At 38.2% G+C, this 15,481-nt stretch overlaps 1 protein-coding gene across 5 annotated transcripts in view; it reads left to right on the forward strand.

Moving 5' to 3' along the window:
- LOC143019680 (ATP-binding cassette sub-family B member 6-like) overlaps nt 1-15,481 on the forward strand; it is a 38,567-nt gene that overhangs the window by 3,046 nt on the left and 20,040 nt on the right. For 4 of the 5 annotated variants that reach the window (XM_076175618.1, XM_076175617.1, XM_076175619.1 and 1 more), the window contains exons 2-4: nt 8,528-8,821; nt 10,548-10,773; nt 10,903-11,053. In XM_076175618.1, the coding sequence (XP_076031733.1) occupies nt 8,551-8,821; nt 10,548-10,773; nt 10,903-11,053 (648 nt within the window). In that variant the 5' untranslated portion in view covers nt 8,528-8,550. Of the gene's footprint in view, nt 1-8,527; nt 8,822-9,962; nt 10,048-10,547; nt 10,774-10,902; nt 11,054-15,481 lie in introns of those variants that run through there. The other variant, XM_076175620.1, reaches the window with a different exon arrangement.

The following is a 15,481-nucleotide window of genomic DNA, read 5'->3' on the forward strand; positions in this document are numbered from 1 at the left end:
ATTTAATTTTCTAATGCTATACTGCATAGGTTTGCACTTCTAAAAAGATACCAAGGTCTGTGGGGAAGTTAACCTTTTCAATATAATGATGCCTATGTATGCATCATGAGCTGCAAGTGGGGTATACAAGGATACCAGAGGCGACTTCCTGATTATATTCATTTTGTAGTTGTTCCTGACCGCCGTATTCTGTGAACAAGTTTGATAATGTTTTCTATGACTTTATTCAAGGAGAAAGAGAATGAATATAACAGCAACATTATACTTTGTAATGCACATATTGCGATGCATCGTCATACATCAGGCAACCTGATGTGTGAGCAAATATTCAACTGGTATTGAAGAGGTTAAGAGGAATATTGTCATCCACTAGAGGACAGTGGGTTTTCCACTTGGTGAAAGTTGAGTCATCAGTTTATTGATTCCCCACACCCATCCACTTCAGAAAATTTATGCAGCAAGCAAGAGGAACATACCATTATGCTGGATCATTTCCTTGTCTATTTACAACTGATTTCCATTCACTCCTGTTTTTTTACACACTTACACCACCTGTATAGAACACCTACATATCACATGAAAATGACAGGAACACCAGAACCCTTAACAACATACACCCTTCACACTACACCTCACAAGTGCCTCCAATAGAATGTAACAAAAAACACTACACCAGCAGCACACTACTCAAACATCCAGTGGTAGATCCAAGCGTGGGGCTGAGGGGGCTGAAGACTCCCCCCCCCCCCATTTGTTCTTCCATTACCTCATTGCAGAGGTTGAGAAACCTGCCTCATGTACACCAGTACATGACAGAAAGCAGTATTACAGTGGTAGAAGTATATTCAACACATAAGGAGGGTAAATCTTTAAAGGTGTAAGATTAAGTATTACTTTTGACCAATATTTCAAATAAAATGAGAACATATACTTCAATTTATATTCAAAATCATTGTGTTCATGCTACAGAGTACGCCCCTTTAAAAGCGTCATCTGCATTTACAAAATTCAGGTTAGCCTTCCCCCTCCCCAAATTTTGATCCTGCAAACATCTACCAGAACCTACCACCCGTAACACACAAAACAAGTACTGTACACAGAAACACATTCACACTCATATAACAAAACGAGCCCTTCATGAAAGACCACCAAACTCAATACTCTAACAATCCCTAGATATAAATACTAGAGAAAACTCTCCCACACCAGACAGGAACCACACTAGCACCTATGCTCAGGACAGACAACATCTGTCATTTAGTACCAACACAGAATATGCCTAGCCACAGATTGAAACTATCCCAGATGCAACCAACACACAGAACACCTCATACTATAATGCCCCCACACTGATAATCACCAGATAACAACACAGTATCTTTTGTCTAATTGACATGTGGTCCTACTTAGAGATAGGGGTGAATAGGGAATGGCTGTGTATAGCTAATAATACTGTAATGCAAGGAAGGGAGGAGTGGGGATAAGGGGGTTAGGAAGTGGTTTTGTGTGAATATTTTGCCACAGGGCAGTGGACGGGATACAGGGATGACCCATCGTCCAAGAGGAGTGAAGATGACAGGGGGGAAGGGGTGGTGGATGGGAGAGGAGTGGGTGGGAATGAAATGTGTGGGTGTGGGTATGTGCCTTTTGACTTTGGCTACCTCCCTGGTAAAGTGTAAAAAGCCCTTGGTATACAAAATAGATGGGCTAGAAGAGTATTATACATTTTATTTGAAATGCACACTTACCCATAGTAGAAAATGGCGCATGTAGAATCTAGTACATAGAATTAAGTAAATGTACAGTATTTTATGCTGATCTTAGGTACCGTATAGTGTGTTTAATATGCTGTTATGTAATGATTTATAATTAATCTTGATTATATTTATGCCATCATTTCATAAAAATAGTGCTGTGGAGGGATTTTATGTGACATCTTTTACTTATGTATAATTTATTTTATTAAGTAAGAGTTAGGTCAAGGCCTGAAACTATGGAAAGAGAAATAAACATGGCTATATCCCTAGTTAGTCCAGGTCTTTGACATTTCACTATTGAATGTACTGTACCAAAAAAAAAAAAAAAAAAATCGGAGACAAGCTAGAATTTTTATTCTGCAAATGGGTATACGAGGATGCCAGTGTTGGCATCTTGATTATATTTTTTTGAGGGACCCCCCAAATTCTGTGAACTGGCTTGATCACTTTTTCTGTGTTTATTATTTCTCAGTGAAAGAGAATGAGTAATACAACAGTGATTTTATATTTATAATGTGAGTATTGTGATGCATCAATCATTGTACCTCAGGCACCCAATACCACGCGCAAGAATTTGACACATGTTGAAGAGGTTAAGAATACCAACACAGAATTGGCATGGCAACAAACTCCAACTGCCCTAGATGCAACTACCACATATCCTAACCAGACCCCACAAAATATTTTCTATGAGAGATTTATAGACCAAGACAATGGATTAGTTGATTAATATATCTGTGAAACAGTTCCCATGACTGTTTTTCAATCGTACTCTGTATATATATATATATTATATACTATATATATACAGTACTACCTCTCATTAACGGATGTTAATTAGCTGTGTTTGCGGTGTTTTCGGTGTTTTTGGTGCCATTGTTTAGTGCTGTGCAATCACTATGCCACCCAAAAACCACTCCAAATCAATGGATTATTCACATCAATGGATACCGTTACCCCCCTTTTAGTCAGTTAATGAGAGGTTGTACTATATATATATATATATATATATATATGTATGTATGTATGTATGTATTTACCTATTTGTATTTTACAGGAAGGGGAGCTAAGCTCGTGGTGTCCCGTCTTCATATCTTGTTTTATCCAGACTGTTTTTAGATTTGTGTATTGTTTTTGCACACACTACTTTCTCATCTAACTTGTTCCAAACGTATATTACTCTGTGGAGAAAACTGTTCTTTTTCAGGTCTCTTCTATAACTGTCTTTCTTGATTTTCTTTCCGTGTCCTCTTGTATTTCTACTATCCCATTTTATTAGATCCTCTCTATCAATAGTTTCTATGCCTTTCATGATTCTATAAATATCAAGTCTCCTCTCTCTCTCTTCTTTGCTCCAATGTCTGTAGCTCAAGTTTTGCTAGTCTCTTCATATGATAGTTCTGAGAGTGTTGGTACTAATTTCATAATTGCTCTTTGTATTCTTTCAAGTTTTGTTATGCATTTTTTTTTGTACTTGGTGACCATGTTGTCGCTGCATACTCCAATCTTGGTCTTATCAAAGTGAATAGTATTTTCTTCACTATTTCTTCGTCCAGGTATGTAAATGCCACTTTGATTGTTCTTATTAAATTATAAGTTTCTCCAAAAATTTTGTTTATATGTTTCTCAGGGGACATATTATTCATAATAATGACTCCCAGGTCCTTCTCATTTTCTAATTTTTTAATTTCTTCTTCTCCCAATTTATATGATCCCACTATTCTTTTTTTGCTTTTTCCAAATTCCATTATACTGCACTTCTTAATATTGAATTCCATCTCCCACTTCCTACTCCATTCCCATACTTTATTGAGATTGCTCTGTAGCAACTCACAATCTTCTTCAATGTTCACGCTTTTCAACAGTTTTGCATCATCTACAAAGAAGCTCATATAAGTTTCAATTCCTTTATCCATATCTTAAGATATATAGCAAACATTATTGGGGCCAGAACTGTTCCTTGTGGAACTCCACTTATCACTTCATCCCAATTAGTGTGTTTGTCTCTTATCACCACTCTCATTTTTCTTTCATGCAAGAAGTCTTCCATCCACTTCAGCAGTTTGCCCTGTATTCCTCCTGCAGTTTCTTATTTCTTTAGCAACTTCTTATGTGGCACCTTATCAAAAGCTTTTTTCAGGTCTACATATGCACAATCAGCCCATCCATCTCTTTCTTGTATTACATCTATTATCCTTGAATAGAAACACATTAAGTTTGTGACACATGATCGTCCTTGTCTAAATCCAAATTACCTTGGATTTAGTACGTTATTTTTTTCCAAATCCCTTACCCATCCAATTTTGTTCATTCTTTCACAAATTTTAGCCATCGTGCTTGTAGGAGAGACCGGTCTAGAGTTAGTAGGGTCTTCCTTGTTTCCCCTTTTATATATTGGTACTATGTTTGCTCTTTTCCAATCTTCTGGAACTTTTCCTTCTTTCAATGAACTGTTTATTAGACTATGTATTTTGTCTGTTAGTTCATTGCTGCATTCTCTCAAAATCCAGATTGTCATTTCATCTGGTCCTTGCGATTTTCTGACATCGAGATTACTCCAGTGATTAATTATTTAATTCTTTGATACTTCTATCTCTTTCTTAGGGGGACTTTCTCCTCCCACTTGATATCTCTAGGTTGTATGTTCTCTCTCGTAAACACCAATCTAAAATGCTTGTTCATAATTTTTGCCATTTCTGTTTCCTCTGTGTATTCAACTCCTCCTTGTCATAGTTTCTCAAATTCGTGTTTGTTTTTCAGTTGTTTACAAATCTGTAAAATAGTTTTGGTTGATCTTTACATTTTTCTATGACATCTTTTTCATATTTTCTCTTTCTTCTCTGCACACTTGTACATATTCATTTCTATAACTACCTGTAGTATATATTTTCCATTTTTCAGGACTTTTGTCTTTTTTCCATTTTATCCAAGCTTTATCCCTTTTGTCTTTTAGTTCCCTACATCTTTTGCTGTACCAACACTTTACATATTCTTTTTCTTGCTTTTGTCTTGGAACATACTTTTCCACTCCTTTATAAATTTTTGTCAAAATATTCCATTTCTCTTCTACTGTTGTTTCCTCCTTGTGTATTCTTTCCCAGTCTGCTTTTTGAAAGAATTCTCTTATTTTATATAAAAAAAAAAATCATACATCAATCTTCCCTTTCTATATTGTTCATTTTTTTCATGTATTTTTCCTCATTTAGTTCCATTTCAACCAATATGTGGTCACTTTTACTTATTGGTGTCTTATATTCAATCTTGTCCACTATTTCGGGTTCTGATGTGATTATTAGGTCCAGTCTCGATGGTTCTTCCTCATTTCTATATCTAGTATTCTCTTGTATCCATTGCATCATTGTATGTTCTATAAGTATATCAAGTTGTACATTTCCCCATAGGTCGTCTCCACCCTTCACTGTCATCTCTTCCCAGCAGATTTCTTTACAATTAATGTCACCCATTATAATTCTTCCTCCATCTTCCATTATTTTATTTAATGTTATCCTTGTGTCTTCTAACATATTTTTGTGTTCTTTCTCGCCCCACAAAGCCATTTTAGGAGGCACATAATTTACTACAAACTTCCTGCTCTTCTCATCCATGTCCTCCACTTGTCCATCCTTTGTCTCTACAGTTCCCATTATGTCCAGTTCTTTTTCCTTTAGGTAATCATTCAGTTCGTTCAAGCCTGTTAAGCCATCTATATTTGTGTAAGACACTTTTAATTTTCTGCTACTTCCATTGTGTTTTCTGTTTCCCTTCTGTTTTTCTCTGCTATGAACCATTTCCTCACTTTCATATTCACTACTCTCCAATAGAATTTCTCTTTTTCTGATTCTGTTCTTTTCTTGTTTTTTTCCTTAGCTTCTAGTCTTTTTGTTTTCTCCTCTCTTTCCTCTTTATTCATTTCTCTTTTTATCCATACCTGTTTATATTGCTCACTGTCTGCTAGTTTCCCTGTTTTTGCTAAGATATTCTCTGCTGTCGTTTGTGACCTGAATTTAACCTTAATTAGTCTGGTCTTATCTGTATTGTATTTCCCTAGTCTGTATATTTCTTCTATTTGTTTCTCTGTTTCTGGTTTATCTTCTTGAACTACTTATAATATATTATTTACTTTTTCCTTTTCCTCCTTTATTCTTGTAGTCCTATTTGGATTATTCTTCTATTCCATCCCTAATATGATTATACATTTCTTTTTATCCACTAAGTCTCCTACTATATTCTACTTCTCCCTCATCACTTTAATAACAGCGTCCTTAGTTTGTCCTTTCATCTGCTGTTCCACTATATCTCTCAATTGATTTTTATTGTTCTCTTGTACTTTTTTCCAACCACGTACCTCTTTTGCTATGGACTCTTTATTCTCTTTATTATTCCTCTTTAATTCTTCATTCTCATCCTTTACTTCTCTTAACTTTTTTTTTTCTTCTATTTCTGTAGTTAGGTTTTGATTCTCCTTCTTTAGTTCTTCCAGTTTATCAACTCTTTGGGTAACTAGTGTTAATTGGTTAAACCTAACCTCCCATGCTTTGTTCATTTTTTTTAGTTTCTCCTCTAGATTTACTAGTCAGTGGAGGTTGTCACCTCCTCCCTCCTTAAATCCATAAAAGCAGTTATCTTCTCTTTCCATTGATCTACTATTATCTATATTTCTGCTTTTGACACTTCTGCTTCCTTGTTCTTCCTTGTCTGTGTGTTCTGCACCCCTCTTGTTTACACCTCTTCTAACAACCGGGGCCCGTTCGTCCCCTTCCTCATTTCCTTCCATTTTCCTCAGTAATCCCTCCTTTTTCTTCACCGTCCCACTACACCACGAGCTTTCCACTTCCCTATCAATAGAACAAAGGTACTCCCTTGTTGAGATCGATGAAACTTGAAGTTTTCCTGGAGTTCCAAACTTTGTTGTCACTTCAACCAACATGTGTGTGTATATCTTGAAGCTCAGAAGTGGCAAAATTTGCAAATATGTGCATTAGGTTCACACTTTTTTCAGCAAGCCAGTCTTTCAAAGAAGTGTTTATTTTTTCTTATATACTTTCATATAAACTGTGGTTTGGGTATTTTGAAAATTAGCTTTAATAATGTAAGACAAGGTCCAAATATATGCAAAGATGTTATGTATTCTTTGCTGATTGTTTTGTATTTCTTTGCTGTTTTATTTTCACTCTAGAAAGTTACCGTATTTTCTGACGTATAGTGCGCGACTTTTTTCCGTTGGAAGGGCCTAAAAATGGGGGGTGCGCATTATCCGGTGGTGTGCATTATCTACAGCCAACGATAAAAATTCTGCGGCTGTGTGTGTAATTTTTTTCACAACAACGTGACGATGTTGGCCGTCACAAAGTCGGGACGGCACACTTCTTCGTGACGTTCCGTGAGAACAAGAAGAGCAGCCATGGTGACATGAAAGAATACGCCAGCATGGGCTATATAAGTATTTGGTATAGGTATCTATCGAATCTTATTTTTCATGTTTAAATAGGCCTAAACACCATGAAACATGATCAATATTCATGATATTTGCCCATGTTCACAGCATCCTAGTTTGAATTTTTATGTTGGCTTTGTTGCTTCACTTTAGGTATGGTACAAATTCCGTTGCGGCAGTTCATAAACTCGTGTCAAACACCTGACTACAACACCCTCTTTTGGGAGTTATATTAACTAAACGTCACCTCGATGAGAGACTGTCCTATTTCACCACTGTCATTGCAGGTTCAAAGCTAAAACGAAACAGTCTGTAGTTTGTTTCAGTATTAAATAAAAAATGGTAAAGACGAATTATTTCCTCAAGATATAAAATGAACATTTTCTGTAAAAATCCCAAAATGTTTCTGTATATTTTACTTTCAATAAACTTTTTTTTAGATCGTATTTCCTAAAAACTATTTAAGCTACAAAGTAATAAGGGACCAACGCACAACATGAGTCATATACCGGTACATGTAGTTCCGACTTTTTCTTAGTTGTGTCCTGATTGATACCTAAACTGACACTTAATTTAGTGACAAATCAACAGATTTCCCAGCGGTGGCTCTAGCCAATGAAAAATACTTCTCCATGTAACCTCGTTCACATGATACTAAGTAATTAATCGCCGTTATTTCATTGGTTTATTTTTACTAACATTAATTATCGTAGTCTAAGCAAATATTTAGGATCCGTAAAACAGCACTGGTACCAACATCATGAACGTTGGCCGTTTTAGCTCACCCAGAATATGCTAGATCAGGGCCGAGATTGATAGTTCTATTGCCAATCTAGCCTACACTAAACACCCTCTTGCAAGAGTTTGTTAAACTAAACGTCACTTCAGTAAAGACACTTATGAACCGAAACATAGTTTGTTGCTGCATGGTGATAAAAACTTGTACACGGTGATAAAAACTTGTAAGATGAATTATTCCCTCGGGATATTAATTTTTTTTTTTTTTTTTTTTTTTTTTTTTTTTTAAATCCGAAATTTTTCATGTACATTTTGTATTCAATAAACTTTTCATGGCTCAAATTTCCCACAAAACAATGGACCAACGCAAGCAGGAGTCGTATACATGCAGTTCATGCCACCAGTGACTTTTCCTGGCATGCGCGTTATACGTCGGTGCGCGCCATCTGTGTACTGAGATAATGAAGTGCATGGGTGCGCATTATAACCCGATGAGCATTTTAAGCCGGAAAATACGGTATATGTTTTTCATTATGATTATAAAAAAAAATAATATTCAAAAACATTTTCCCTTTATCCGTTTTATTTTTCTCCACAGGGATTAAAAAACTATAGAGCAGTATGTTGTACTGCCCACCCAATGTAACATTCAGTGAGATATGGGTCAACCATGGCATATCTCACTGCTTTCTGGACACCGTCACAACTGCTGTGTATGCAGGCTTTCTCCTGCTGGCAGGAATGGCCCAATGGTTGATGTACCATCGCTATGCTACTGTGACTGATCAGTACTTACGCCCCAAGTCAATGTTTTTTGGCTTGCAAGTGTTTCTAACCATTATGATGATGGTTATTGCAGTTGTCCGACTTATACTGCAGGGTACAGTCTTAGGTAAGTATGTATGTGTAACTACATATTTTGCTTTTACTGTACATACAAACCAAAGGCCCTTTTTCCCTTGTAAGGAGGGTGGCCCTGTCAGGGTATATACCCCTGATATATTCATTAGAATTCATTTAATGCTCCCCTCATATCAGCACCCTGTGGATGAAGAGTAATTTCTTTCCCCTGTCACAGTGCTCTGGCTGAAGACAATGCAGTGAGAGCATTTCCATAGCAGGGCCCAACAGAGGGAACTGGTTTACTTACACTGCTTCATTATATGCCAGTCTCCTCCTTACCCAGTTAAGAATTTTACATAGCAGATAAGAAAACATCCCTTTGAGACACATCATCCTTTCATTCATTCAGTCTTCCTCCATTTACTCCTGTCATTTTATATTCCCTCAGTCCTCCCCCCATGGACGTCCCTACTGTATCTGAGGCCCGTAGATATTGAAAATATTTGAACTAGTCTGTATGAATACAAGATTCTGGCAAGTCATTGAGTAGATGCTGATCCAAGAGAAACAGGAAATAGATTATTCACTTTAAAAGATGTATACATTTTACCAACAAGTTTTTCAGTGTAGTTCAAATTTTTTAATAAAAATTGCTATACATTACAAATTAGGGAACATTGTCAGTGATTTGAATTTGGGAAAGTGAGAGAAAAATATTATCAGTGAATGTAGGCAAAAGTTAAATGATGAGATCTATAGTAATGATAATGATGGCAGGTTAAATGTGAGTGTGAAGAGTGAAAACTTGAGGAACTGGAGTTTTACTATTTAGGATCACGAATAGTGATGAATGGAGGTGTGGATGTGGAGGTGAACTATATTGAATAAATAAGGAAAGTCTAACAAGGAGAGAATGGAAAACAGAAGTGGATGGAATGAGCTTGAGAGGAAGATTGAGAATGAAATGGTTGGATGGGACAGGAGATTTCAAGTGTATGTGGAATGTCTGTTTAACAGGGAAGACAAAATGCAAAAAATATGAGTGAATGGAAAGATATTGGGAGTGGATGAAGGGATGACGTGGCTTAAAGGGAAAATCTCATTAGGTTAATAAATTATTGTAAGTGGATAAGGATTTGGGTCATCATATGATGCAGTGGTGGAGTTAAATCAGCTCTGTTTTCAGGTTCTGCTGCAGAAGAGGCATGCCTCATTGCATTGCCTATGACCCAAGCAATATGATAAGGGACAGAGCAACCTTTCTTCCTCAAGATGGTGAGGTGGGAGTGGTGGTTGAATGGGATTTATTTTTTAATTGTATGGGTGTGTGCTTTGACTCAATCTCCTTTCTCCGTCTTATAAGAGTATTTAGTATTTTGTCTGCAATAACCAGTGATTCTACCCCCAGGGTCAATATCACCTTGAAGAGATGGTAAGGGATAGATTTAAGGAGGGTAGCAAAACAGAGACATTAAAATTGGTCACCATTCTTTTTTGAACACCATCTTCAAACATAAAAGAATGCTGTGTGACTGGTCTTCAGAGATATCACAGAAGCTCCTAAAATATAGAATGTATAAAAATAAGGAAGTCACTACCTATTATGGGAACCCCTATAACAGGGAAAGGGCCTTAGTCTATGTTATGACAACTGCCACTATATTATCATTATTGTTTTTGCAAAAAAAATGCAAAATAGGTACTGATGCACATGGTAATGTTTAGTAGTAAGGCACAAATTAACTCTGATTTTTTTTTTCCCTCTCTTTCCACAGACAAACATGTTCTTTATGGCTACATGATTGTTGTATGTGTGTGCAACATTGTGTGTTGGCCATTGTCATTACGGCTTGTGTTCCTGGAACGAAATTACCTGCTACCATCTGTCCCGGCTCGTGGCCATGGTATCGTCCTCTTGGTCTTCTGGACTCTAGTCTTTGTCAGTGAGAACCTTGCCTTTCTCAATTTGCAGAATGAGTCATGGTGGTTTGATTTATCAACGTAAGAGCCACAGTAATATAGTTCGATGCTTTTTATATGTGTTATGAAAGATATTGCAAATCATGAAATTGAAAAGTTGGAGGTGAAAGAAAAAATATAAAAAAGTTACATGTTTTCTTTGTATGATAGGTTGACAGACAAACTAGAGTTCATACTCTTTGTGCTGCGGTATGTTGGTGGCTGCTTACTGTTTGTTATTGGAATTAAAGCTCCTGGAATATCAACTTTAAGGGATTATGTCAACTTTGGTGGCTCCATTAATGATCCCGAGATTACTGAGGTATGTACTTGTGCTTTTAGTAATTAATTGTGCTACATAGGATAATCTGTTATTGATGGCCTTACCTCTACTTCTTTCAAGATAATCTTTAAATTTGTTCACGTTTGTCTTTGGTATGTGGAAGATTTCCTCAAAGAGCCTTGTAAAATGTCAGTGGAAAGACTGAATGAGGAAAGACTAGGATAGAAAGTGTGGAAGGCAGAGGTGGATAGAGTGTCATTAGCCAGAACAAATCTGTAAAGTTGGTCATTGTTATCTATCATCATCAACTCTCTAAAGACATCTTCACCATCAACGCTCCTGTATGATTTCCACCTGGAGTTAAAGATAGCTAACACAGTGTTTAAGAAGAAAGTCAAGCATAAGTACACATGGGAAAGGGTGGTGGAAAGAAAAGTGGTTGATGAGATAATAATGGACCATGTAGTGGTAAGCAAAAGAAGGATAGGAAGATTTCTGGATGTCCATTTTCTTAGGGGAGAGAGTAGGGGCATGTCAGATAATTTTTTGGTGGTTGAGAGTGGAGGATAGGTGGAGAAAGATGAAAAGGGTCGAAGGTAGAGAGGTGGTTAGAGTAAACAGTTTAAATGAGTGTGATACCAATCTTACTCAGGTATTTCCTCATTTCCTCAAAATGAGCCTTTCTAAAGTCAGGTAATACAGTTAGCATGGACTGTTTTGCAAACTTTTCGAGTATGCATAATGGTCTGTGTTTTTGGGACCTGTGTGATGTCTCATTCCCAAAAACCATGTGGGAAGAAAGTGACAAAAAACCTACAGCCATTCACCCATGAAATAGCAACATGAAACAAAGCCAGTCAGTGTGTGACTGTCCTTCAGTGGAAGTGTTTATTTTTTCACATTGTCACTGAGTTTGTTTCTCCTCATGGTGTTCACTGACTTTTGGAGTGTGCCCTGCCCTTTGCATGATGCCTGGAAATTGCACAGTGCATGATAACATTGTGAAAGTGATTGAACTACACAAAGTGGGAAAGAATAATTGAGAAATAGCCAAGGCAACAGGTGTGACTGAGTGTACTGTGTCCTGACTCCAAACAAATTGGCACATGGGTGGAGGGGTTGATACTGTGCCCCTCCACATACATGCTGGGGTCAAGGCCCTGATGATTTCCCCAAAGGCATTAACCCCTTCCATACGGTGCCGCACACGTAGGCGTCATGGGGAGCGAGTGTATTCGCGATGCTGCCATATCGGCGTCTTGATTATATTTATTGTAGTCGCCCCTCCATAATGACATTCTTTCTAATTCTTTTGTAATCGCATTTTCTATGGTTATCAAAATTCACGGGTGAAGAGAGAACGATCGATATAAGCGGTGACTATATTTTATGATGCGAGTATTATTACGACACGTCGTACGGCTGGCATTGGCTGCTGCCACCGAGATCTAAGTCCATGACGCCTACGTGTGCGGCACCGTATGGAAGGGGTTAAGGCTTGTAAAATGTCAGTTGGACCTTAACCCTTCTACAACTGCAAAGGAATTGAAGGAAAAGAACCCTAAGCTTCTCAGTGATTTCTTCATCAGGACAATTCAGGAAAATATTCAGAAGTGGCTAAATTACTCAAAAGTGAAAGCATGTGTGAAGCCCCTCATCACTGCAAAACAAAGGTGCCACCATGTCCAATTTGCTGAGGATCATAAAGACTGGGATTTTGTTCAGTGGTGTAAGCTCCTTTAGACCGATAAAGTGACCTTTTGTATAAGTGAGAGCAAGGGAATGAAGATGTGGAACTCTCCTACCACATCAGCATGTGACCCACACTTGACAGTGGCAACCATTAAGCACCCACCCTATCTTATGGTGTGGGGCACCTTTGGCTATGGTGGTTTTGGGAGCCTTGTAATACTCCTTAAGGACCAGACTGTCAACTCTGAGTGTTTTGTGAAAACTGGGTGTGTGATCCTTCAGCAGGGCAGTGCCCCTTGCCACACCTCAAGGGCAGCCAAAAAGTGGCTCAGTGACAGTGAGGTCAACTACATAGAGGATTGGTCTGGTCAGTCATCCGAGATTTCCCCCATAGAAAACTTGTGGGGCATCATAAAGGCATGCCTTGTCAGAAAGACTCATCTACAATTCCCAAGCTTGAGATAGCCATCTGGAAGGTGTGGGAGGAAATTCCTGTTTCCCACTGTCAGAATTTGGCCAATTCTGTCCCCAAGAGACTCCAGCAGGTCATCAAGGCCAAGGGCTTCCCCATCAGGAAGTAGCATTGGCAAAGTGTTTAAATTTTTTTTTTTTTTTTTTTTTTTTTTTTTTTTGTGTATATATATATTTTTTTTTTGTGTATATTTCCCAAGTATATAATACAATCCACGCTGACTGTAATATGTTATTTTCACAATTCATTTCTTCCCATTTAATGCAAAATCATATTTCTTGATGATCGCTAGTACCTAGTCTATTGCCCACTATTACACCTCTTATTATATCTTTGCTAATTGTAAGTCCAAAGTATTCTCCCCATTTGTAAGCTTGGCAATCAATTGCTTTAAGAAATTATCTTGTATCACTTAAAAAAAAAGTGCACCTCCTGATCTACTAATTTGGCCCAGCCAATGTTCCTATTGTTAAAATCTCCCATGATCACAACATTTTTGTCTCTTATGTACTGAGGTTAGGAAGTCTATAGAGAACCCCAATGATATGTTTCTCCTTGCCTATCATCTACACCCAAATTGATTCTGTGTCCACCATATCCTTAACCAAGTTGTTGATAAGGCATTTAGCTGTGAAATGGAAGTAGTTTGAGGTAAAGGTGGGGCTGCATCATGGACATGTCATGTCAGTATGGTTGTTCAATGTGTACATGGATGGGGTGGTACAGTGGGAGAGCTAGATCATGAAAGTAAATTAAGAAAGAGAACATGTTGAAAAGATGTGAAGAAATACAGTTTTCCTTATAGATGTATAGATATGTGGAATAGCTTAGGTGCTATAGCCCAAGTTCAAACAGTACATGAATTGAAATCTAAATATGATAACTGGAAATCAAAGATATAGATTAAGTTGGAACCATACATGAATTTGAGTCCAGGTATGTTAGAAAATTGGAGAATAGGAGACAGTACCAAACAAGCATTGCTCCTTTCCTGTATACTACAAATAGGTAAATACATACATACATACATATACCAAAAGCTTTTTCCCCCTTACACAGGGGGTAGCCAAAAAGAAAAAGGCATAGAAATCACTCCCACCCATTTCATTTCCCATATATTCCACTCCCCTCCACCCTCCTCCCTCCCTCCTATCTTGGCACCTCCTGTCCACTGCCCTGAGTCAGAAGCAGTGTCGCAAGACACAGCACATCCACAGTAAGGCCGCTTCATAAATTCGGCGACCCCCCCCCCCTCTCCAACCCCTCATGCAGGAAAGGAGAAGACAGGGAGAAATCCCTTCGGGCTGCATTAATATTTTTTCTCATACATACTTCCTCCTCCCATCCCCCACCCACTCCCCATCATGCATCACAGCCTCATCTGTACACAACCCTTCTCCATTCACCCCTATCTTCTGTTTTCTCCCGTCCTTCCTCTACAGATATTCCTCTCTTTTGTAAAGCCCCTTTCACCCCATCCATCCATCTCATCCTAGGATGCCCCCTCATATTCACTCCTTCCACCTCTGCCTTCCACACTTCTTTTACTAATCTTTCTTCACTCATTCTTTCCATGTGTCCAAACCATCCTAATACTCTTTCATCAACCCTATCTCCCAGCTCCTTTTCCACCCCTGTTCTCCTCCTCACCTCCTCATTTCTCACTCTATCTAGCCTAGTAACCCCTATCATACTTCTCAGACACCTCATCTCAAACACATTCAAACTCCTTCTCTCTTCCTCTCTCATATTCCATATTTCTGCCCTGTACATTGCTGTTGGCACAATCACTCCTTCATATAACCTCCTCTTAGCATCCATTCCCAGATGTCTATTTCTCATTACACTTTTTAATCCACCAAGGCATTTACTCGCTTCTCTCAATCTACATTCTACCTCCACCCCCACTCCTCCCTTTCCTGTCACATTCACACCCAAGTATCTGAAACTATCCACTTCCTCCAGTTTCTCACCCTTAATGCTCACTTCCAGCCTACTGTCACTCTCTCCCCTTGTACATCTCATCACCTTACTTTTGCCCACATTTATCTTCAGCTTCCTTCTTTCACACCCCTTCTCAAACTCTGTCACTAACTTCCTCAATCCCTCCTCTGATCCTGCTACAAACGCAGTGTCATCGGCAAACAACAACTGGCTCACCTCCCACTTTTCTCCATTTTCTTTAATCATCACCCCTGACCCACTCCCCTTGCATTCACCTCTTGCACCACCCCATCCATGTAAAGATTGAACAGCCAGGAGGTAAATGTGAGGATAATGAGCAGGGGATTGTAGATGGTTAG

Source organism: Oratosquilla oratoria, chromosome 37 (genome assembly GCF_046742065.1).
Source record: "Oratosquilla oratoria isolate Oo_2021 chromosome 37, ASM4674206v1, whole genome shotgun sequence".
Lineage (NCBI taxonomy): Eukaryota > Metazoa > Arthropoda > Malacostraca > Stomatopoda > Squillidae > Oratosquilla > Oratosquilla oratoria.